The 25601-nt window shown below is 42.9% G+C and overlaps 2 protein-coding genes across 2 annotated transcripts; both read left to right on the plus strand.

The window, feature by feature from the left end:
- Nucleotides 1-4685: 4685 nt before the first annotated feature.
- On the plus strand, nt 4686-11062 carry LOC308381563 (glycosylated lysosomal membrane protein-like; the record flags this gene model as incomplete). Its single annotated transcript, XM_080859158.1, is given in 6 exon segments — nt 4686-4703; nt 4953-5147; nt 6270-6488; nt 7362-7476; nt 7479-7626; nt 10891-11062. Coding segments are annotated over 6 exon segments (867 nt in total).
- A 9379-nt stretch (nt 11063-20441) lies between these two features.
- LOC308381396 (transcription termination factor 1-like) lies at nt 20442-24916 on the plus strand (the record flags this gene model as incomplete). The annotated part of the gene is given in 10 exon segments (XM_080858957.1): nt 20442-20469; nt 20472-21140; nt 21423-21608; nt 21823-21901; nt 22247-22371; nt 22745-22952; nt 23198-23284; nt 23772-23837; nt 24417-24502; nt 24764-24916. Coding segments are annotated over 10 exon segments (1665 nt in total). The 3' UTR covers nt 24895-24916.
- Nucleotides 24917-25601: the final 685 nt, after the last annotated feature.

A 25601-nucleotide genomic window follows, 5' to 3' on the forward strand; every position in this document is an offset into this window, starting at 1 on the left:
ATTCAGGCAGAACATCTGGTTATTTGATTTTTCAAATCAATGCATTAGCTTGATGAGCATAGCAGGATAGAATGTCTGAGATACGTGCAGACTCCTGTGTGGTGTCAAAGTCAAAACCATTATGAGCAGGTGGAATGGAAGCTACCAGGTGAGCCTCCTTCCTAGCACTTTAACAGAGAAGTGTTAGTGAATGCTAACACCAGGGGTTTGCTTTCATTTGACTTATGTCAAAGTCCAGTGCGGAACAGGTTACACTGATGCTGTTTTCTGGGTTGGGAATGGGGTTTAGAGTGAGTGTTACTGAGCAGGTAGAAACCTGAGCTGTGTGTAAATGTGTGCCTTGCACTATATGAGACATGCTACTGACACCAGGCACGCAAACACGTACAGAGCAGGACTAAAAATATAAAAATATATCATATATATTAAACCTAATCAGAAAGGATTGTTTTTTTTTTCACATGAAAGATGTCTGTGTAAAAAAATGATTCAACCCCCTGACCAGTATTACATGGATCAATTTTTGCACTTGAAAACCTTCCAGAAACATTTGTGGAAGGTGCTCCCTTGGTGATACCTCCCTGGTGGTATTTCAGCCCACTCCTGATGTGTAAAAGCTTCCAGCTTAGCAGTGAATCAGCTGAACTCATTCTTGTTTTACACAGCAATTCAACCTAATGCACAGCTGTGTGTTAAACTCATGAAACCTCAATGTACCTCAGTGGTACAGTTCTAATAGGGGTTAAATTATTTTTCATTCTAAACTCAATTGTGTTCCTCAAACTTTCTTTGCTTGAATAATTTTGACTGTGTAGTTTCAGACATTACAGAGGGCATCTGTTTTTCATGTGATTATCTGTTTTACTGTGTTTACCTTTCTCTCACCTACCATTTACACACTCTACCTCTGGGTCCAGAAGAGCTGGACACCTTGTTTGTAACCTCAATTTGTAGAGGATACGCTTAATCAAATTGAGCTCTTCACAAAAATAATGCTGATACTGAAAACGAGTGTCACAGAGTAACAGTTTTGATCATGTATGTGTTGCCCCTCCGAAGGAAACATATATTTTTAAATAGTATTACGGCTGCAGAACTTCATGTATGCCTGTAAGCGTCCAGGGGACAGGGACATGACGGCGACGGTTAGTGAAAGTTTAAAATGATAAAGGTAAAATGTGCGTCCAGGGGACAGGCGTGGCAGCGGCCTGCCTTGGACACTTAAATCTTGATATGCACTGATTTGACCGCTTTGCTCACTCAATGTATGCAGGCTGACCTATAGAAGATGTATGGTGGATAGATATGTGTGACATGCCTTCACAATGATTACTGATGTCACAACAAGTGACAAGTCACAACAACCCACAATCTTATCTCAGTTTCAATAATGCATTCACACCCCTCTCAGACTTCTCAACGTACAAAAAAGAGCACCTGAATCAGAAATGTACTTCATAGCATCTTTATTTCCAGCTCAGAGGTTCTATGATCCTTGTAGGGATGAAGGGGGCCAAAGCTCATACCAGAGCCCCAGAGGTAGTTAAGTGAGGGTAGGAGAGAGAGGGCATAAGGATGAAGAGATTTAAATCTAGGATCAAACACGAGGGCAGGCTCGGTTATAGTGAGATAATACTTATAGTAAGATAGGCACGTGCACAGACATTTTGGGGGGCAGGTGCTCAAACCAAAAAAAAGGGCACCCATCGCCAAAACTATTAATAAAATTGAAAATAATAATAATTATAGGTAAATATATAAAAAACACATTTGTTTTACTAGTCGGCCTGATCCAAGATAAAAGCTGAGCTGCTTGCTGCAGTTCCCTGTCCTTATAGATTTGTCTGATGCTGCGGGTCAGAGAAGAAGTAGGATGCAGCCGTTTGGCCTGGCGCTCAACTCCAACACCATGCTCAACACTGCAGGAGCACTAGGAGGAGGAGGGGCGCGGTGGGGGCTTGTGAGCGCTGCGGAGAATGTCGGGGCGAAATTTTCACAATTACTCAAAAAAATGCCCGGTCAGATATCAAAGCACATTTTGGAAGAATTGATGACAGAGAGAGTCATTTTGATTCTGAAATATTGATTACTGAAGAAAAAATTGGGCTCCAGCGGAAAGGGCACTTTTTTCATCCCGGGCAAAAGGGCAGGTGCTTGAGCAGCACTAGGGGTCTATCTGTGCACGTGCCTGATGATACGGCATTTTATGTCTAAATTGATACAGGGCTGGGGGCAGACTCCCTCTTCTCTAGTGTTCTGTTTTGATTATTTAGGTGAGGGTTTGGGGCAAAGTGTTCCTCCTTGCTCTCGCCAGCGGTTGACCTTAAGTTGACCTAGAAGCATGCCCTGAAGAATCTCCTCCTGCCGGTCTGGGATTCATTCTGACCTCTGCTCTCTGTTTCTGCCCGTTTTGCCTCGCGCTGTTCTTTTGCTTCTGCCTTTTCCTGCTCTTTCTTTTCCTTTATTTGCATTTGCTCTCTCTGCTTTTTCAATTGAATTTGCCTTTTCTTCTCTTCCTTCAGCTCAGCCTGTTGAATCTTTTCCATTCTCTCTCTTTTTTTTTTCTCCAGCTTTGATGTCTCTTTTAATTCAGCCTGAACTAGTTTGGCCTCCTTCTCCTTGGCCTCATTTCTGATCTTGTCAATCGTTTTCTTATACTTCAGGTTAATTTTATCCTGAGCTGCATTCATTGACAGTATCAATGTCTCAATGTCTTTGCTAAGGCAGCAATTCTGAAAACAAAGTAATGTTGAGACAGAAACACAGTTACATTTTGAAGACTTTGAAGCATAGCAGATAAGAAAAGGCAGTTTTAAAAGGAACAAACATGTATACTACCTTAAGATCAGCATTGAAGAAGGCCTGATTCCCCTGTAGTTTCCTCCATTCATTACGAATCCTCCACTTCAGGAAAACATTTGGCATGCTCTTCATATGGCCATCTGTGGAATTTTCTGAAGCCTGAGGAATGAAAAGAGACAAAGGAATTCAAAGATGAAGTTAAGCCCTGTCAAGGCAGTGCTGTACTCAAACAATAGAATTTCACGGTAAAGGAGATTAATTAATTTCATGTAAAAAAGAAGAATGAATTACATTCCCAAACATCCATGTCTCAGCCTGAGTCCTCAATTCTGACATCAGCCTCTGTTTGATGACAGCTGTGTTCAAGGCTTCAGACAAGACAAGGTCTTCCATTTGCTTGGACCTCATTTGCAAGATCTTTGAGGCCTGCTGCACGCTCACTTCAAATTCATCCCTTTCCTTTTCAAGAGATAAGATTATCTCATGTTTCACCCTCAGCATTAGATTCAAGTCAGATGTGGCACCCTCGTAATGTTCCTTCATTGCTTTAAGCTCCTGGTCCCTGGAGGCCACCAGAGTTTCCACCTCCTTCATTAAAGCCACTGTCACCTTCTTGCTGGATGTGTCTTTCTCTTCTTCATCCCTTTTCATCTGTGCAATGAGGCTCTTGTGTTCAGCCTCCATTTGCTCCCTCTCTTCCAGCCTCTCCATGGTTTCTTTCTTGATCCTTTCAGCCATTCCTTCAACGGCAGCCTGACATTTTATTTGCTCCTCCTTGCGAGCAGCTTCTATCTCCAACTTCAATTTCTCTTTCTCCATCTGCCAATGCTGTTGCTCCAACCTCCTATCTCCCTCCAAAGCCTCGATGGTTTCTTTCTTGATCCTTTCTGCCATTCCTTCAACGGCCCCCTGACATTTTATTTGCTCCTCCTTGCGAGCAGCTTCTATCTCCAACTTCAATTTCTCTTTCTCCATCTGCCACTGCTGTTGCTCCAACCTCCTATCTCCCTCCATAGCCTCGATATCAGATAGCAGTATGTTCAAGGCAATTTTTGCCACTTCATCCTGGTCTGCGAGGACACTTCCTAACTCCTTTCTCATAGGCTCAGTCAACTGAGTGTTAAAGCTTGCACTAAACTCGTCCATCTAAACATTGAAAAGCAAAACATTGTAAGTACATCAAATATAATGTTCTCCCTCAGCGAAGACTAAAGAATTGGCTGTGACATGATCTGGAAAATGGCTGACTAGAATCTCTGAGAACACTTTAATGTAAGACCCTTGGTAACCAATAACAGTTTACCATTCATTATACTCTGATAGGTATGATGGTCCCATATCTTTTCCATTCAGAACATGTTTGATCTACCTAAAGGAAACTCACCTTGTTTCACTGCCGTAGCCTATGTAGTCTCTGTTTTCTTGTTCCAGTATGTGTAAATAATAAGCCACTTAATTGTCTTGTTGCAAAAACTGACAATCAAGTTTGACCATCCCATTTTATAGCTACTGAGCGTGACGCAATGCCAGTCAAATGACGTCTAAATCAATGCACATTATGACGTTACACCTGACCCAAATGTGCCTTCCTGCAGGTAGAAACGTTTACAATAAAAAGTTTATACAAATTTGGATATTTATTTCTTCTACGGAGGAAGTATTTCAGATTAATCTCAGTTCTTTCATTCTCTTCTTGACACTGTGAGAAAATGTCACAAAATTCAGTTCTTGATTCTCCTTTGAAATATTCCATTCCACGGGAGGCCTGGGTCTCTGGGGCTAAAGCCCCGGTTATTTTATGACTAGCCCCGGATCTCAAAATAATGATATTTAAAAAGTGCCCCTTATTATTCTGATAATTCAATAAAGACTTCGGAAATAATATGACATCGTTGATTAAAGTACAACCGCAACCCGTCAACGGACATATGCTTAAATGTTTGACGAGCTGCAATTATGCATTTATGAGTCCTGTTCGTATACATTATTCCTTACTTAACATCATTGACATAGTATAAATATCTAAATGTGTAGCTGTCTGCAATTTAGTCCTTTGTGATATGCACTTGTGGGAGTGACATGTGCGTCACATTAGATTGAGCACTGAATGTAAACCTTGGCAATGTATATGGTTGTCTTCTCTCATACAGTTGTGGGAATATGATGACGTGAATGATACTGCAGACCCTGAACACCTCGGCCCATCCAGCTTCTTTCCACCGTACGAGCTGCAGGACTTCAGTTGGGACGATCTCAATGCAACCATCAACCTCACCAACCACTCAGTCACACTTTGTGGCCGGAACAGCTCCAACAGTTTCGGGAATGGCTCCCTCTGCCTGGCTGTAAGTGCTACTAGATTGTGTTATGATGCCCCTCTTCCATCAATTAACTCATAGGAATTTTTAGAATTTGCATTTGAAGAAAGTTGCTTCAAGTCACTTGAGAAATATTTTTTTCAATTATATTCTATTTAAATAACCTAATTTGATCACAAGAATAGAATAGACATTGTTAATGTTATAAATAATTGGCATAGCGTGAAACTGCTTATTTTTCCTGCAATATCTACAAAAGCCCAATTTCTGTAACCATCATTCCTGTGTACTAATACATTTTGTTGGCTAAACCTGAATTATCATTAGAAAACCCATGGCTATTCCATGCAAGAATCTGGCAAGTAACTGAAGATGAACCCAGGTATTTCCTTTAAAGGCACCCAGTGCAACTTTATGTAAACATTCAATGAAAAATAAACGTTCAATTTCTAGTCTTTTTTACACGTAGTAAGTTTCAATAACTCCATACCATTACATATCGACATTCAAGGAGCAAAGATGAGACGTCGTTGTGTGGTGAGAACTGATAGAAAATCGTAAACAACAACAATCGCCGGTGGGGAGAAGCCATTTTTCCATTGACTGGAAGCCTGCTTTATTTATTGTAGGTTACAAAAATAAGGAAAATGGCGGCGATTGTTGTTGTTATCGATTTTCTATCAGTTCTCACCACACAACGACGTCTCATCTTTGCTGCTTGAATGTCGGTATGTAATGGTATGGAGTTATTGAAACTTACTACGTGTAAAAAAGACTAGAAATTGAATGTTTATTTTTAAGCCTCGAAAGTTGCATTGGGTGCCTTTAAAACAGTGTAAACGGGCTCTAACTTGCAAAGAAAGAAAAAAGCTAAAGCAGACACTGACCAGTAAAAGGAAATAAATTATGGTAACCAGCAGTTAAGATAGTGAGCGCTGTTTATTCTAAGAAAGCTTTTCAGAAAAAGAAAAGACGCAAGGTGGAGGATGGATAGAAAATGGAGGATGAATGGAAAACTGTGTTATGTCTCTTTATAACACATTTTCCATATCTGCTTTAGCTTTCTTCTTGTGGACTTGAGAACTTGGGTTTATTTATGTCATGGTCAAGATACTATTAGTCATTACTCTACATCTGCTGTCTCCACAGTTCTCTGCATTTGGGTCTGCAGGACGAGGCAGTGTGTGGCCAGGCCTCCTACACAATGCCAACTCCTCCCAGCTGCGTATATGGCTGGATAATGTGACCCCAAGGTCAAACCAGTCTCGCTTCGCTCTGGAGCTCCAGGCTGTGAGCAGTGCGGCGCAGCGGGGCCAGGTGGATGTGCTCAGGTCTATTGATGATGAATACACACCCTCCATATTCAAGGTCAGACCTCACTCCAGACTGTCAATGCAGTGCTAACTCTGACCATTCCAACATTAGGTTTGCTGAAAATCTGTCAGGATTTGGATTCTGTCACTATATACCGTTCATATGCGCTGCCTGTAAATCACAGTTTGTGTAGTTTGCGAGCTAGTCAACAGGGCTCCATTACACAATCCATCTAAATTAGGCTACAACATCAAGACATCAAGACAATCTGTATGGCAACATTCATATGCTAATGTAAATAAAATCATAATATTCAAATTAAGTTTGAAATGTCCTGGCCTGCCCTGGGTTTTATATGTTAAGATGATGAAGGATACTGATTTCAGAATCAGAATCAGAATTGTGTTTATTGCCAAGTAGGTTTACACCTACCTGGAATTGGATCTGGTGAGTTGGTGCATACAGTAAACATTAAATATACAAACAAACACAATAAGTACTACACATAACATAGAAACGCAATAAGTACTACACATAAGAACAAAAAAACACAATATATACAATACAATATATAAACAAAGTATATAAGGAAGTAAAGTGAAAAGTGAAAGTGGGGTGCAAAATACAAAGCAGTAGTGCAATGTGGATGTACAATGTGCAGTGTGGTGAGTGTTAGAGTAGCACAGACTTGAGGTGGGGGGGCGGGAGAGGAGTCCTTGTCAGGTGGGGGTCCCGGGCCTTGTTGATAAGGCCAACTGCAGCTGGGAAGAAGCTGGTTTTGTGGCGTGAGGTTTTTGTCCTGATGGACCTCCGGAGGGAAGTACCTCAAGTTTAGCTCTAGTGGTGGCCTTCCTTTTCCAGACAAGAGCTTGAAGTGCTATAAAAGGAATGTGTCACTAATGCTCGGCCATGTTCCTTGTATCTCAGGTGTCTCAGTGGGTCTCGTCTCTCAGCAACGCCTCCTCCACAGTTCTGGGGTACACCCAGTGGAAGCCGGTGGCCTATCGGACAGCGCACCCCAAATTTGAGGATGCCACTCCCTGCCACACTCCAACCCTGTCCCTGTCTCTCAGTTGCCGCCCTCCGGGTGGGTCCGAGCGTTCTTCAGAGATGGGCAGCAGACCTCTGCACTTAACATCACTTTCAGCATCGCTGGAGACCCCTTTTACAACGTCACCAACTACCTCAGCTGGTGGGTCACACACCGGAGTCCCCTTGGATACCGCTTTATCTCTCTTTTACTGTCAATTACTTTTACTGCGGGCAGCCGTGGCCTACTGGTTAGATTTTCAGGCTGGAAACCGTAGGGTGGCCGGTTCGATCCCCGACCAGTAGGAAAAATGTGGGTGGGGGAAGTGGTAGACCACTGCTCTCCCATGCCCACATCCACGGCTGAAGTGCCCTTGAGCAAGGCACCTAACCACTGCTCCACGGGCGCCGCCAAAGGCAGCTCCGGGTTAGTGTAACTTCACTTATAATAATAATAATAATTCATTTTATTTTTAACGCACTTTTCATTCAAAGGAATCTCAGAGTGCCTACATATTAGAAAATAACTATAATAATACAATAAAATTTAAATATTAACATAAGCATAACAGAAAAGATTCAACACAAGGCCAGAAATGCCTTCCTGAATAAAAAAGTCTTAAGTCCAGCTTTAAAGGAATCCAGCGTCTGCGTTGCCCTTAGGTGGTCAGGGAGGCTGTTCCATAGATGTGGCGCTGCCGGGCAAAAGGCCCGGTCGCCCATGGTGCGACGCTTGGTTTTGGGGACGCGGAGGAGCGAGCTGTTTGAAGACCTGAGGGTGCAGGTGGAGGTTTGGGGATTAATTAATTCTTGCAGGTAGGGAGGTGCATGTCCATTAATGCATGTATGGGTCATTATAAGGACTTTGTAGTCTATCCGGAAAGAGACAGGGAGCCAGTGTAGTGAGTGTAATATTGGTGTTGTGTGCTCATATTTCCGGACCTTCATCAGAATCCTGGCAGCGCTGTTTTGGATGTATTGCAGCTTCTGGATGTTCTTGCCAGTGATCCCATAGAAGAGTGAATTACAATAGTCCAGTCTTGAGGAGATAAAGGCGTGGACAAGCTTCTCTGCATCTGATAGGGTTAAAGTGGGGCGGAGTTTGGAGATGTTTCTTAGATGATAAAAAGAGGTTTTGCACAGGTGTTTTATATGATCATTAAAGTTCAGGTGAGAGTCAAACCTAACTCCGAGATTAGTGACTGTGGAGGAGAGGGGGATGACCTGGCTGTCGAAGGTGAGGTGAGTCAAGGAGGATGACTGAACCTGTGTGGGGTACCAACAAGAAGGGCTTCAGTTTTGCTACTATTAAGCTGGAGAAAGTTGTTGCTCATCCATGCCTTTATCTCCCCAAGACAGGCGTTGAGAGATGACATGGCTGCAGTGGGGCTTGGGGCAGTTTTGATATAAAGCTGTGTGTCATCAGCATAACAGTGGAAAGACATCCCATGTCTGCTGATGACGCGTCCGAGGGGGAGCATGTACATAATGAAGAGGATGGGGCCGAGGACCAACCCTTGCGGAACACCACAGGAGACAGGGAGCTGTCTGGACTTGCAACTTCCCAGTGAGACATATTCAGTTCTGCCAGAAAGGTAGGACTGAAACCACTTGAGTGCAGAGTCTGATAGTCCAATGGTGGTGTGGAGGCGCTCTAGCAGGATAGTGTGGTCCACTGTGTCAAATGCAGCAGTCAGGTCCAGGAGGATGAGGAGTGAGGGTGATCCTGCATCGGCTGTCATCAGCAGGTCATTTGTCACCCTGAGCAAAGCTGTTTCAGTTCTGTGGGCTGAACGAAATCCTGATTGAAATTTTTCAAACAAGTTGTTGTGTTTGAGGTGGTCCTTAAGTTGAGAAGTAACTACCTTCTCTAACACCTTGGACAGGAAGGCAAGGTTTGAGATAGGCCTGTAGTTGGCTAGAACCTCCGGGTCCAGGGTGGGCTTCTTAAGAAGGGGGCGGATGACAGCAACCTTGAGAGCAGGTGGGACACAGCCAGACTGAAGGGAAAGGTTAACGACTTTGGTGATGAAAGGACTGAGAGTGGGGATGTGTGACTTGAGCAGAGCAGTGGGAATGGGCTCCAGGGTACAGGTACACAATCTCATTTTTCTGAGGATTTCTTCAACATGGCTCTACCCAACCTCAGCGAGATGTAGAGGAGACAGCACACTCGCAGATGAGGTGTTGGTGTTATAGGGAAGCAGAGCTGGGGAGCTTGACATCTGAGAGCGAATGTTGTTGACCTTGGATCTGAAAAAGTCAATGAAGCTGTTGCATTGCTCCTCTGTAGCCTCAGTTGAAGAGGATGGTTGTGGCTTCAGGAGATGATTTATGGTGGTAAAAAGCTGTTAAGAGTTGCCAGGGTTTTTATTAATTAAGTTGGAATAGAACTGTGAGCGAGCATCTTTAAGTGAGTTGGAGTAGGCCCTTTGATGTTCACGGAAGGCCAGTTTATGCACAGTCAGCCCAGAGTGTCTGTAGCGTCGTTCCAGGACACGCCCAGCTGTTTTTATTTTCCGCAGCTCATGTGTGAACCAAGGAGCAGAGCGTGAGAAATTGACCTCACGTGTCTTGACAGGGGCATGGAGATCAAAAACACAGCTCAAGGATGTATTATAGAGCTCTACTAATTCATCCACTGATGCAGAGGGTGGGCAGGTGATGAGCTGGAGATCCATGGTCATGGTGGCTGAGTCAATGCTTTTCCAGTTCCGGAAAGACATTTGACGCTTAGGTCTAATAGTAGGCAGCTTAAAAGTCAAGGCCATTGAGACCACCTTGTGGTCGGACACACCAATATCATACACCTGTAGGTTACTGATGGGAGCAGAGTCAGTGATAACCAGGTCCAGAGTGTGCCCCTTGGTGTGAGTAGGAATCTCAACATGCTGCTGCAGGCCAAGACACTCAAGCAAACTCAGAAAATCTGCTGCAAACTGACAGGAGGGGTTGTCAACATGAATATTTAAATCACCAACAATGACAATGTTAGTTGACACAGTGCAGAGTGAGGTTAGCAGATCACTTATCTCAGGTAGAAAAGCTGGGTTAGGTTTTGGAGGACGGTATATTAGAAGCACTGTCATGGAGTGTGGAGGTTTGCATTTGAAGGCCAGGCATTCCATGGACGAAAATTCAGGCATTGGCAGAGGAGACAGTCTTATTTCAGCCCGGTGTATGATGACTAGTCCACTGTGTGTGTGTCACTGGGTGCTGTGTCACTGTGTGTAACTTCCCTGGATGGGTCAAATGCAGAGGTTGAATTCAGAGTGTGTGTGTCTACACCACCTCTGCCATAGTGTCACTTTCATTAGCCATACTATTTAAATTAGAACTTATTATGTTTTCACATGTTTTAAGCATCTTTTTGTCATCTCTCTCTCTCCCCATCTCTGTCTCCCCTCTTCCTCCATCTCTCCCTCAGGTCTATGTTGGTGGGGTTGGGTCCTCCCCCGCTAGACTCTTTCTCTCCACTGGTGTTGAGCATCATGGCCGTGGGGCTGGGGACTCCCCTGGCCCTCATCCTCTTTGGGGGGGCAGGGGCCTGCATCTTCAAGAAAGGCCAGCATCCACAGGGCTATGAGCCAATCAACTAGGACTAGTTACTTGAAGACATGCATCTTCACTTGCACACACACACACACACACACACACACACACACACGTGCACACACACACACACACCCCAAAATTGGGATGTTGGGCATTTCAGTTGAGAATTTATAGGTCATATCTTTGCATAGAAGCTTTATTCTGCTTGGTTAATGTGTGAGGATATCCTTTTTTTCTGGCAAGCGAGTTTAGCCTTCATTTGATTTCTGTGTGAGGAGCATTATTCCTCATATACTGCCTAATTATACAAGATCTACGCAATTTCTGCTCATTCAGGCAGAGCCTCTGGTTATTCGATTTTTCAAATCAATGCATTAGCTTGATGAGCATAGCAGGATAGAATGTCTGAGATACGTGCAGACTCCTGTGTGGTGTCAAAGTCAAAACCATTATGAGCAGGTGGAATGGAAGCTACCAGGTGAGCCTCCTTCCTGGCCACTTTAACAGAGAAGTGTTAGTGAATGCTAACACCAGGGGTTTGCTTTCATTTGACTTATATCAAATTCCGGAACAGGTTACACTGATGCTGTTTTCTGGGTTGGGAATGGGGTTTAGAGTGTGTCTCACTGAGCAGGTAGAAACCTGAGCTGTGTGTAAATGTGTGCCTTGCACTATATGAGACATGCTACTGACACCAGGCACGCAAACACGTACAGGGCAGGACCACAGTAGCTGTACATATCTTGAATTTGCAATTTTTTCTAACTGATGATTGGTCATTTTGAATGTGTCACATCATGCAGGATGAATGACCTGGGATGTACATCTGAACTCATCAACCCCCTTAATCCTGAAGACATGGTGATTTGCAGTCAGTCTAAAAATATATCATATATATTAAACCTAATCAGAAAGGATTGGGTTTTTTTTCACATGAAAGATGTCTGCGTAAAAAAATTATTCAACCCCCTGACCAGTATTACATGGATCAATTTTTGCACTTGAAAACCTTCTAAAAACATTTTTTGAAGGTGCTCCCTTGGTGATACCTCCCTCGTGGTATTTCAGCCCGCTCCTGATGTGTAAAAGCTTCCAGCTTAGCAGTGAATCAACTGAACTCATTCTTGTTTTACACAGTAATTCAACCTAATGCACAGCTGTGTGTTAAACTCATGAAACCTCAATGTACCCCAGTGGTACAGTTCTAATAGGGGTTCAATTATTTTTCATTCTAAACTCAATTGTGTACCTCAAACTCTCTTTGCTTGAAACATTTTGAGTGCAGGTGTCAGTGGTCAAAACATCCTTTGTCATGCACAAAATTTTGAAATAAAAACCTTTTTTCATCAATAGGTTCCTGTTTCCAACATTGTTGTTATGGTGTCTGACTGTGTAGTTTCAGACATTACAGAGGGCATCTGTTTTCATGTGATTATCTGTTTTACTGTGTTTACCTTTCTCTCACCTACCATTTACACACTCTACCTCTGGGTCCAGAAGAGCTGGACACCTTGTTTGTAACCTCAATTTCTAGAGGATACACTTAATCAAATTGAGCTCTTCACAAAAATAATGCTGATACTGAAAACGAGTGTCACAGAGTAACAGTTTTGATCATGTATGTGTTGCTCCTCCGAAGGAAACATATATTTTTAAATAGTATTACGGCTGCAGAACTTCATGTATGCCTGTAAGTGTCCAGGGGACAGGGACATGACGGCGACGGTTAGTGAGAGTTTAAAATGATAAAGGCAAAATGTGCGTCCAGGGGACAGGCGTGGCAGCGGCCTGCCTTGGACACTTAAATCTTGATATGCACCGATTTGACCGTTTTGCTCACTCAATGTATGCAGGTTGACCTATAGAAGATTTATGGTGGATAGGTATGTGTGACATGCCTTCACAATGATTACTGCTGTCACAAGTGACAAGTCACAACAACCCACAATCTTATCTCAGTTTCAATAATGCATTCACACCCCTCTCAGACTTCTCAACGTACAAAAAAGAGCACCTGAATCAGAAATGTACTTAAAAGCATCTTTATTTCCAGATCAGGAGGTTCTATGATCCTGGTAGGGATGAAGGGGGCCAAAGCTCATACCAGAGCCCCAGAGGTAGTTAAGTGAGGGCAGGAGAGAGAGGGGGGAGAGAGGGCATAAGGATAAAGAGATTTAAATCTAGGATCAAACACGAGGGCAGGCTCGGTTATAGTGAGATAATACTTATAGTAAGATAGGCACGTGCACAGACATTTTGGGGGGCAGGTGCCCAAACCAAAAAAAAGGGCACCCATCGCCAAAACTATTAATAAAATTGAAAATAATAATAATTATAAGTAAATATATAAAAAACACATTTGTTTTACTAGTCGGCCTGATCCAAGATAAAAGCTGAGCTGCTTGCTGCAGTTCCCTGTCCTTATGGATTTGTCTGATGCTGCGGGTCAGAGAAGAAGTAAGATGCAGCCGTTTGGCCTGGCGCTCAACTCCAACACCATGCTCAACACTGCAGGAGCACTAGGAGGAGGAGGGGCGCGGCGGGGGCTTGTGAGCGCTGCGGAGAATGTCGGGGCGAAATTTTCACAATTACTCAAAAAAATGCCCGGTCAGATATCGAAACACATTTAGGAAGAATTGATGACAGAGAGAGTCATTTTGATTCTGAAATATTGATTACTGAAGAAAAAATTGGGCTCCAGCGGAAAGGGCACTTTTTTCATCCCGGGCAAAAGGGCAGGTGCTTGAGCAGCACTAGGGGTCTATCTATCGATGATATGGCATTTTATGTCTAAATTGATACAGGGCTGGGGGCAGACTCCCTCTTCTCTAGTGTTCTGTTTTGATTATTTAGGTGAGGGTTTGGGGCAAAGTGTTCCTCCTTGCTCTCGCCAGCGGTTGACCTTAAGTTGACCTAGAAGTATGCCCTGAAGAATCTCCTCCTGCCGGTCTGGGATTCATTCTGACCTCTGCTCTCTGTTTCTGCCCGTTTTGCCTCGCGCTGTCCTTTTGCTTCTGCCTTTTCCTGCTCTTTCTTTTCCTTTATTTGCATTTGCTCTCTCTGCTTTTTCAATTGAATTTGCCTTTTCTTCTCTTCCTTCTGCTCAGCCTGTTGAACCTTTTCCATTCTCTCTCTTTTCTTTTTCTCCAGCTTTGATGTCTCTTTTAATTTAGCCTGAACTAGTTTGGCCTCCTTCTCCTTGGCCTCATTTCTGATCTTGTCAATCGTTTTCTTATACTTCTGGTTAATTTTATCCTGAGCTGCATTCATTGACAGTATCAATGTCTCAATGTCTTTGCTAAAGCAGCAATTCTGAAAACAAAGTAATGTTGAGACAGAAACACAGTTACATTTTGAAGACTTTAAAGCATAGCAGATAAGAAAAGGCAGTTTTAAAAGGAACAAACATGTATAGTACCTGAAGATCAGCATTGAAGAAGGCCTGATTCCCCTGGAGATTCCTCCATTCATCACGAATCCTCCACTTCAGGAAAACGTTTGGCATGCTCTTCATATCGCCATCTTTGGAATTTTCTGAAGCCTGAGGAATGAAAAGAGACAAAGGAATCCAAAGATGAAGTTAAGCCCTGTCAAGGCAGTGCTGTACTCAAACAATATAATTTCACGGTAAAGGAGATGAATTAATTTCATGTAAAAAAGAAGAATGAATTACATTTCCAAACATCCATGTCTCAGCCTGAGTCCTCAATTCTGACATCAGCCTCTGTTTGATAACAGCAGTGTTCAAGGCTTCAGACAAGACAAGGTCTTCCATTTGCTTGGACCTCATTTGCAAGATCTTTGAGGCCTGCAGCACGCTCACTTTAAATTCATCCCTTTCCTTTTCAAGAGATAAGATTCTCTCATGTTTCACCCTCAGCATTAGATTCAAGTCAGATGTGGCACTCTCGTAATGTTCCTCCATTGCTTTAAGCTGCTGATCACTGGAGGCCACCAGAGTTTCCACCTCCTTCATTAAAGCCTCTGTCACCTTCTTGCTGGATGTGTCTTTCTCTTCTTCATCCCTTTTCATCTGTGCAATGAGGCTCTTGTGTTCAGCCTCCATTTGCTCCCTCTCTTCCAGCCTCTCCATGGTTTCTTTCTTGATCCTTTCAGCCATTCCTTCAACGGCAGCCTGACATTTTATTTGCTCCTCCTTGCGAGCAGCTTCTATCTCCAACTTCAATTTCTCCTTCTCCATCTGCCACTGCTGTTGCTCCAACCTCCTATCTCCCTCCAAAGCCTTGATGGTTTCTTTCTTGATCCTTTCTGCCATTCCTTCATCGGCAGCCTGACATTTTATCTGCCCCTCCTTGTGAGCAGCTTCTATCTCTAACTTCAATTTCTCTTTCTCCATCTGCCACTGCTGTTGCTCCAACCTCCTATCTCCCTCCAAAGCCTCGATATCAGAGAGCAGTATGTTCAAGGCAATTTTCGCCACTTCATCCTGGTCTGCGAGGACACTTCCTAACTCCTTTCTCATAGGCTCAGTCAACTGAGTGTGAAAGCTTGCAGTAAAATAGTCCATCTAAACATTGAAAAGCAAAACATTGTAAGTACATCAAATATAATGTTCACCCTCAGCGAAGACTAAAGAATTGGCTGTGACATGATCTGGAAAATGGCTGACTAGAATCTCTGAGAACACTTTAATGTAAGACCCTTGGTAACCAATAACAGTTTACCATTCATTATACTCTGATAGAGGTATGATGGTCCCATTCAGACCATGTTTGATCTACCTAAAGGAAACTCACCTTGTTTCACTGCCGTATGTAGTCTGTGTTTTCTTGTTCCAGTATGTGTAAATAATAAGCCACTTAATTGTCTTGTTGCAAAAACTGACAATCAAGTTTGACCATCCCATTTTATAGCTACTGAGCGTGACGTAGCAATGCCAGTCAAATGACGTGGCAATGCACATTATGACGTTACACCTGACCCAAATGTGCCTTCCTGCAGGTAGAAACGTTACAATAAAAAGCAAAGTTTAGACAAATTTGGATATTTATTTCTTCTACGGAGGAAGTATTTCAGATTAATCTCAGTTCTTTCATTCCCTTCTTGATACTATGAGAATGTCACAAAATTCAGTTCTTGATTTTCCTTTGAAATGTTCCATTCCACTGTAGGCATGGGTCTCTGGGGCTAAAGCCCCGGTTATTTTATGACAATCGCTGGATCTCAAAATAATGATATTTAAAAAGTGCCCCTTATTATTCTGATATTTCAAAAAAGACTTCGGAAATAATATGACATCATTGATCAAAGTCCAACCGCACCCCGTCAACGGACATACCGGTATGCTTAATTAATACAATAAGGAGTAGTTCACTAAGCAAAACCTTTTTTAACAGTAATTTTAGACACTCAGGTGAACAGCGACGGCGCTACACCGGGGCTAAGGGGTGCTATAGCCCCGGCAAAAAAATGTGTAGCCCCAGTTAAGCCCCTCTAGCATTTAAGCACTGTTTTGCAAATGTCGAGGATGATTTGAGAAATGTACCAAAGCGACTGAGAAAAACTGTAAAGGTTCATACGTATGCATTCTGTTCCAATACAATCCACGCTTGCGTGTTTGTACTGCGCCTGTTTCCCGTTTACCCTGTGCTGTGTGTGTGTGAGAGAGAGAGGGGACAACTGGGACAAGAGGGGGGAGTAGGCCGTAAGGTGAACACTGTTTTCGTTTCAACCCGTTCCACTGTCTGGCATCTACACAATCTTTAGCTCATAAAAAAGAACGAGTCCTGCTAACCTACCAAAAAAAAGTTTGTCGCTGAAATTCCAGTCGATTGTCGATATGTCTTTGTTTAACTAGAGTCTTCAGAGCGTAATAAGATTTTGCCCGGGAGCCGTGCCATTCTGGATGTCCAAAAGATCCAAAAGATCATGGACTAATTTGCACTTAACCACAGCAATAGACGCATCGTCCTACTGTAAAACAACTCTGGTGAGTTTTTTTTTTTTTTTTAATCATTCAAACAAGCTGTTCGCACTTCTCGTTGCGGCTGCACTTTGTAGCCTATGTTATGAGTTTTACTATTAATGTAATGTAAGTTATGATGTTGTGATCCGAGACAATATTGTCAATGCATAGTTGTTTGTTTTCATTTATTATGCGCAGCATATGGAATAAATACTTGTTGCATTTTGGATGTATTGTCTTGCTATGGGCAGGCGCATGGTCGCTGTATGAATGTCACCTTTGCACGCACGTGAAACATTTCCGCCATTGCCGCTTGTATTACATTCTCGTGCTGTGTATCATAGCTGATTTTATTGAGAAAAAAAACAAGAACCTCTTTATAAAGTAAGTGACGTCATGAAAATAAATTATTTTCTTAGCTACCCGTATCGAAAAAATCCTGCCGCCGTGCATGCAGGTGAAGAAGAGTACCATGTTTTTTTATTTCGTCTATTTGCTCGTTACCCTTTTGCTCAAGAATAAGCACACAAAGGCTATCTTCTGAAACGGAAACGAATAATTATTTGTATTGATATTAGATATGCCCAAAATTCAAACCTACAGAAAAAGGCACTTTTATTTTGACAAAATAGCGGCCATATTGAAAATGTCGGTGCTACTCCACGCAGTTAAGCATGTACCAACATCTTGGTGTACTTGACAGATACCAGTATATGATTCGTGTGTTAAGAAATAGAACTACTGCTGGACCATAAATAGTGGCTTCTGTAGAGAAGTGATAACGCTGCAGCTCGGACATTATTCAAACTTTGTCGGGACCCACTGGTGGAATTTACAGGTAACGTTATGGTATTTATATCTTGGCCATTTTGCCCATACGATCTGGTTGGGCGTTAATTTAAGTTTTCTGTTATTAGTGTAAATGGTATAGCGATCGGTAAGTTAGTAACTCTTTAACTTCTGTGAATGATTTGACTGTTGCTTGGAACAGCAAATGCTTGTCGACAAAGCCTGTAGGATGGTTAAACGTTGCCTTGTTATCCATCTGGCTAGCGTACAACTGTAGCTAACGTTGCCTGTCACTGTAACTTAAATTGCTGACTAGTCAAGAACTTCATAGTCTTTGGGTAAACACAACAAAATTGCATTTGCGTCAACCTTAAATTGTGCATTTTATATTTAAAACTTCACACATTTACGAAGAAAAGATAAAAAAAAGATTAGACATGTAAACAATATCAGATCACACAATTTGAACATTGTTGAGTCAACGGTTCTGGACACACATTGCATTAGAGTGCCCTATATTTAAGACATTTTGCACCTTAGTAGAATGCCACCTTGCGGTTTGCAGTGATTACCCACCAGCCTGATTTACATCGAAAAGTGTGTCATGGGCAGGAAGAACCCTGAAGATTTTGGAGCGTATCTCAGTGTCAAGCTGGTATGGAACAGACTTGAATTGAAGCAATTGTAAACAGTGTAGTGGGACACTGTTGGTGCGACGAGGGACAACAATAGTACAACTAGCAAAAAAAACAAAACTACAAATAGCTAAAAAAAAAATTAAGAGTTCAACAAAGTGTGGTGGTATAGAGTAAAAGTACTTCCCTGAGCTGCGTCACAATAAAAACAATAACATTTTGTTTACACTGATTGACGAGATGCCATAAGAGACTTGCAGTCGAATAAAAAGATTAGTGTATTAATTTTGCACAATGAAATTCCACGTTTAGTGCATGTCTGTGTTTAATGTTCTGATGGCCATCGGGGAAAACACTGCAACAGGAGTACCACGCCGACATGCAGTAGGTCAGTACACTTTTGAGAGTGGTGCGGTAGAAGGCCACCATCAGATTACACTCTAGGTTGTTTTTCCAGAGTACTCTCGGGAAGTGTAATCGCTGCTGGGCCCTCTCAACTATCGCTGAGGTGTTGACAGACCATGCGAGGTCATGGGATGAGTGGGCTCCTAGGAACTTGAAGGTGTGTGGACCTTCTCCACACAGTCCCCGTTGATGTGGAGATGGATCTGCACCATGCCTCCTGTAGTCCAGAATTAGTTATTTTGTGTATGTGGTGTTCAGTGACAGATTTATGTCTGAGCACCACGCGGCCAGTTTCTGTACCTCATCTCTGTATGATTCGGCGTCTCCTGAGATGAGTTCGATCACAGTGGTGTCAGCAAATTTGATGTTGGTGTTGGTGGGAAGGGTCAAGGGTCAGTACAATCATGTGTGTACAAGGAGTAGAGTAGTGAGCTCAGCACACAGTCATCTGGAGCAAGGGGGTGCAACGGCGGTCTCTTGAACGTCCGCACAGGAGGCCATTTTAAGGACGGAATAGCTTCCGGGAGGGATCAGTGGTACGTTAGGTAACGTCAGTGATCTTCACAATCGTTTACACTCTTATCTCGCGGAAATGTTGACGGATTTACAAATGACTTGATTTACAATCGTCATTACCTTGGTAATAATTCTGGATGCTTGAACATGTTGAAATGGGCAGCTTAATTGTGTATCACGGCTATTGTGTATCAGTCATTTAACATCAATTGGCGAGGCACAATTGTTCTTTCTTTTCAATATAACTTCTTTAAGTTGCACATAATAAAACTGAAGTTGCACATGATTTCCAATCGGGTTGGTTTGTTAAACATCTTACATTATGATTTCGACAGGAAATTGCTGACTTTATTGCCAATGAAGATGCCATAATTTTGTGCAGCCTGCTCTATTGAACGCGCCCTTGAAACGAGACCTGTCAGAGACCTGTCAATGTTATTTTCATATGAAAACCCATGTTTATAATTCTTCATAAGTATGTAGTGCCATACGAAATATCTTACGTTTATAACAAACCAACCCGTTTGAAAATCGGTTAAAAATTGAGCAAGTTCTGGTTATTTAAAAAGTACCACTACCAACACAATGTTAAGGGGGAGTGAGCTATACCGTCCTCAAAATGGCCGAAATGTGCGGACATTCGACTCCGTCGGCCAGAAACGCAGGCAGGATATCTAGCCTTTATATAGATATCTATGGGTTGAGTTGTATCGGTATGTTTGGGTTGTCGGAAGTAAACAACAATGCTTTATATACTAAATAACACACTGGCTATGCTAGTTTTGATTACATAATGTATTATGTCGCTTACATTGTGTGCGCAAAACAAATGCCTAAATACTGTCTGTAAATTCCTTACTAGTTTAACGTTAGCCTAAACATTAGCTAGCTAGCTACGTTCAAATTACATACCCAGTCATTGAACAAGCATTTCATGGTCGGAGGAGAAAATACAGTTGTGGTTTCGGACCCTTAAGTTAGCATTTCATCTAAATAGTAATTTAATTAATTGAACTTATTTCATTTTCATTTAAGATATATATTATCAGTATGCAAATACGTTCTCAGATGTCTCTTCCTCTTTTCATTCTGAAGTAAAATGCAGATCAGTTTTAAGTGGCACAAAGATTCAGTGAAGACAAGTGAATTTCTATGTATCTTTATTCACGCTGTTATAGGGGGGAAAACTACTTGAGGTGACCATGACGAAAACGGAGACAGAGAAGGTCTTTCATAAAAAGAGCAAGAACAAGAAGCAACTTTTAGAGGAGGTGCCGGAGCCGGGCAATCCTCACAAAACAACCATTACGGGAGTCGACTCTCACAAGAAACATAAACTCAAAAAGAAGAAAACAAAGAGTGAGAAAGATGACAATGGACACGTCGAGGGCCAGTGTGACACAAGAAAAGATCAAAACAAAAAGAAAATAAATCACGACGCAGAGAACGTTAGTGTGACCCAAGAGGCTACAGATGCTGCTGCTCAGGAGAGAGAGGTGAAGAAAAAGAAGAAACGGAGAATTGAAGAGCTAGACCGTCCTGAAAAGAACACTGAAGCGGAGGCGGCACTTGCAGCGGTGCTAACCAACCGTGAACCAGTCCCCCAGAAACGAGTGAAGCGCAAGGCGAAGGTCAGAAAGACACACACACAGCCTGCTGCAGACACACACCCTCCCACAGACGCACGGCTTCGCCCAGATGATGTGCCTGAACCGCCTGTGCTGGATGTTGACGGTGCCATCCGACAGGAGATCCTGGAGTTCCTGCCCAACTTCACGTTTTGCTACGTCGGCATGGTGCAGAACACCATAAAGAACGACCTGCCCCGCTTCAGGGTATACAAGAAGCAAGGTGAGTAAGCAAGTTTTATTTTATTTTGGAATATGTGATGACTGCAGCAGTGTTATGTATATGTTGTCCAGGATGATCTCTCAGTGCATAGTTGTATGATTCTGGTTTGTTATGACATCCTGAGATAAACATGTCAGACTGGGTTCATATGTCCTCCATCATCACTTAGATTTTTTGGTGGACTGTGTTTGAGAAGTTGAAGGACCACTGACCACTTGAGGGATAAATTCAGTCATGCAATCCAGGGTTTTAGTGTTTACCTCCGCCCCCACCATGCCACAGGGATCCCTCTGCGAACAGGGCGGTTCACCGCGGCGGAGAACAAGCAATTGAAACAGAACGTGAAGGACTTCCTGGACGTTTCTGGGATCGACAGCGAGTTCAAGCTTTTCAGACCCACACGATTCCCAGATGAGACAGTTACCATCCGAAGGCTGAAGAGGACGCACAAGTTCCTCTGGTGTTTATGTGAGTATCGATATCAGATGTCATGTCATGTATGAGTATGAGACATGTGAGTTAGTGACGCAGGCCCAGTTTGTTCAGTGAGTGTACCCAATGCTGCCATGCCAACATACATTTTTTTTGAGATGTGTCAAATTGTATCAAGTGACTGGAAGTTAGAGGTGAACAACAGTCAGGCCTGCAGTGCAGCAGTAAATGGTGTCCTGTGCCTGAACAGGCGCTGGGATCCCTCGTTCCTGGAATAATATACTCAACCGAGCCAGGAGAATGTGCAACAGGGAGAATTACAAGGGGAGGTAAACACAAGCTTCTCAACTACGGTTCTCTTTATAAAGAAATGTGCCCGTGCCTCAGGGGACTTAAAGTGACTTAAAGTCCCTACCAGGTGGGCAGCACAGTGAGATTCAGTGGGTGTGTCTGGTTGTTAGGAAACAGCAGCGTCATGCTGGGGGTGTTCCATAGGTGTTATGACTCTGTGTGTGTGTGTGTGTGTGTGTGTGTGTGTGTGTGTGTGTGTGTGTGTGTGTGTGTGTGTGTGTGTGTGTGTGTGTGTATGTGTTCGTGTCTGTGTGCGAGTTGGTGTGAGAGCAGCATCAGGTTGGGGGTGTGTCTTCATTGTTATGACTGCCCCTCATCCACAGGTTTACAGAAGATGAAAACAAGGTCTTGAAGGAACTGCATACGCTGCATGAGTCAAGCTGGACGACCATATCGGACAAGATGGGCCGCAGTGTTTCAGCTGTGCGGAGTCGCTTTGTCTCGATGTGTAAGTGATCAGATGCACACCAGAACATTCATAGTGTTAAAGGCTCAGTCCGCGATTCTTATCCCATGCACTTTTTTTTCAATTTCAGCTAATTACTCCTCATGGTCCTTTAGCTGTCCTATCAGTGTTTGCTCTCAAAAGAAATCTGATGTTTGTACAGGGAAATTTGTAGATGGCAAACAGTGAATTACAGCCATAAAACACAATTGTGGACTGTACCTTTAAGCTAATTTTGTGATTGGCAGCCAGCTAGACGGACAGTACATAAACTGATAGACACAAGGTGGGTAGACATTAAAACTAATGCAGACGAATGAGGTCTGTGAATACTGACCCAGTCTTGTTTTATGCCTTTTCACTTCTTGTCCCTCAGCTGAGGTTTATGGGCCATGGTCAGAGGCAGAGTTTAAGGTCCTCCTGACGTGCGTACACCAGCAGCTGCTGAAGAGGGCTGAGCCTGGAGGAGTGGGCGGCGACAGGTCTGTGGTCATACAGAAGATGGACTTGTATAAGAACTTGGCCTGGGTGCGTGTGGCCAAGCAGGTCAAGACTCGCAGCCCACTACACTGCAGCCACAAGTGGTGAGAAAGCTCATGTGACGCATCATGTTGCACACAAAACATGTTTTTCTGTGGCCGGCTGAATAATCCATGAGAACATAGACAACACTAGCAAGGAACAGTTTCCCTTCAACACAGAGACCATATGCAGATCCTGCTTCTGTCTGACACAGCTTTGACCTGTGTGTATCTGTGTCTGTATGTATCCTTGCCTTTGTGAGCTGAGAGAAACCCGTGTTGATGCTCTCCCTGCCTGTGTTGTGTAGGACGGCTTACCTGAGGGGTAAAATGCAGACTGGTGGAAAGATCCACGGGAGGAAGAACATAGAGGGGAAGATTCAGCTGATCAAAACGTACGTTCCAAACTGTAACTCTGGTTACCTGTAGATCCAGCTGATCAAAGCTTATGTTTCAGACTGTTACTCTGGTTACCTGCAGATCCATCTGATCAAAGCGTACGTTTCAAACTGTAACTCTGGTTACCTGTAGATTTGGCAGAAGGGGCAGAAGGGGAAGGGAAACAACAGGGGTTGTACACAGCCAGCATTTGGTAAATGTATATACTATATATACAGACATCCGGTGGTAAATGCATGATACAGGCAAGACCAGTTTAGTGGGTATACACTGTGCTCGTCGGGTTACTGTTACAGGGATAAGGGATGTAGGGACAGAGAAACATTTTAGTGGTGGCAATAATGTATATTGTATATAATAGCTAGCATTGGGTATGGGGTAGAGAAAGTGTTACGGCAGTGCGGTTAGAGATCTGCTTGTGTGTGAGTGTCCTGTGATCAACTTATTTCTGAAGTGAACCCAGTTTTTGTGTGCCCCGCCCAGGATCAATGAAATGGCTGTGGAGGAATCTTCAGACATCGTCTGGGATGACCTCACTCATCTCTTTGGGTAAGGGGCTCATGTTAGCAAGTACATGGGAGACTGACAAGTACAATGCTTCTGTTCTTGAATGCTGGTTACTTCTTGCCCTGCTAAGGTCATAATCAATATGGGTTGGCTTATTGGCCTTAAATATGCGTTTGCATTGAAACTACTATTTGACCTGGCTGTTAAAAAAAATTATAGTGTATTAGATAAACTCCAGAAATCATGACTGCGTCTTCCAGTCCGTTCTTCAACTTTGGCGTGATATTTAAGTGATTTTGTGTAAGTGTGATATTTTAGTGAGTTGTGTGTTATTGGATATTTGAGTGAATCGTGTGTCAGTGTGATATTGAAATAATCGTGTGTTAGTGTGATATTTAAATAATCGTGTGTTAGTGTGATATTTAAGTGAGTCAATTGTTAGTTTGTTATTTGAGTGAGTCTTGTGTAAGTGTGATATTTGAGTGATTTGTGTGTTAGGTTGATAATTGACTGAATCATGGGTTAGTGTGATATTAAGTGAATTGTGCGTTAGTCTGATATTTGAGTGATTGTGTGTTAGTTGGATTTTGAGTGAAAGTTTCCTGTGATTTTTCTATGAAGCAACACCCCACCTTTCTACCTACAAAAAACGTTCCACCAGCTGAAGGTAACCAATGTACCAGACTGGCACAGAAAGTCTTTCTGTGGTGAGTACTGACCCCTGCTGGTTCATGTATCTCTCTCATCATGTCTAACTCTGTTGTCTGTTTTCTGGTGGAGTATGTAAATGTGACCTTTGGGTTTGAGAAAAGCACTACATCACGAAAACAACAACTTCACATTTGTTGTCTTCTTCCCTTCTCCTCTGCTTGTCCACCTTCTCCTTTCTTCTGTCTTGCTCTTCTTCCTCTGCCGCATTGTCTCTCTGTCTGTCCCCTTCTTCAACCTCCCTCTGTCTCTGATGGCAGACATCATTGATTTCCTGTATGAGAAGACTCTGCCAAAGCTGGAGGAGGACCTGAAGGATTGTGAGGATGCTGAAGAGCCCGCAGAGCAGCGACAGACTTACAAGCTGTCAGAGATCTTCCCCAACCTCTGAAACACCCTACACATTTATTTGCTCCGGACGAAGAAAATATTAGCTTCGTAATGTTTGACATTTCCTGAAACTGATAATGTTTTTTTTATGCACTGTATCAATAGTAAATCAAGGAGTTTTTCACCCAGTGTCTGTTGACCATTTTGTTTTATGTGGATTTTCTTCTGGTCAGCAGTGGAGAAAGACATTTGGCATTTTCACCAGAGTTTTACTGCATCACAGAGTGTCATCCCCGGTTAGCCCTTTGCCATCAGACTGGCCAAACTGTGTCTGTCACAATCGGGACATAAAAGAACATATACAGTGGGGAAAATAAGTATTTGAACCCCTGCCGATTTCACAAGTTTGGCCACTTGCAAAGAAATGTGTGATCTAAAATTGTAATGGTAGGTGTATTTTAACAGTGAGAAACAGAATATCAACAAAAAAATCCAGAAAACTGCTTTTTATAACATTTATGACTTTATTTGCATTTGATGCAGAAAATAAGTATTTGAACCCCCAAGCAAACAGCAAGAATACTGGCTCCCAATGACCAGTTATGTGCCTAAGAAGCACACAGATTAGTCCTCATTAGGTCTAACAAGGTAAACCTGATCGCAGCTGGTGACGTGTATAAAATAAATCTGTCCAAAGAATCATACTTCACACCTTAAACCGCACCACCATGGGCAAGACCAAAGAGTTGTCCAAGGACGTCAGAGATA

Source organism: Sprattus sprattus, assembly GCF_963457725.1.
Source record: "Sprattus sprattus genome assembly, chromosome: 20".
NCBI classification, from domain to species: domain Eukaryota; kingdom Metazoa; phylum Chordata; class Actinopteri; order Clupeiformes; family Clupeidae; genus Sprattus; species Sprattus sprattus.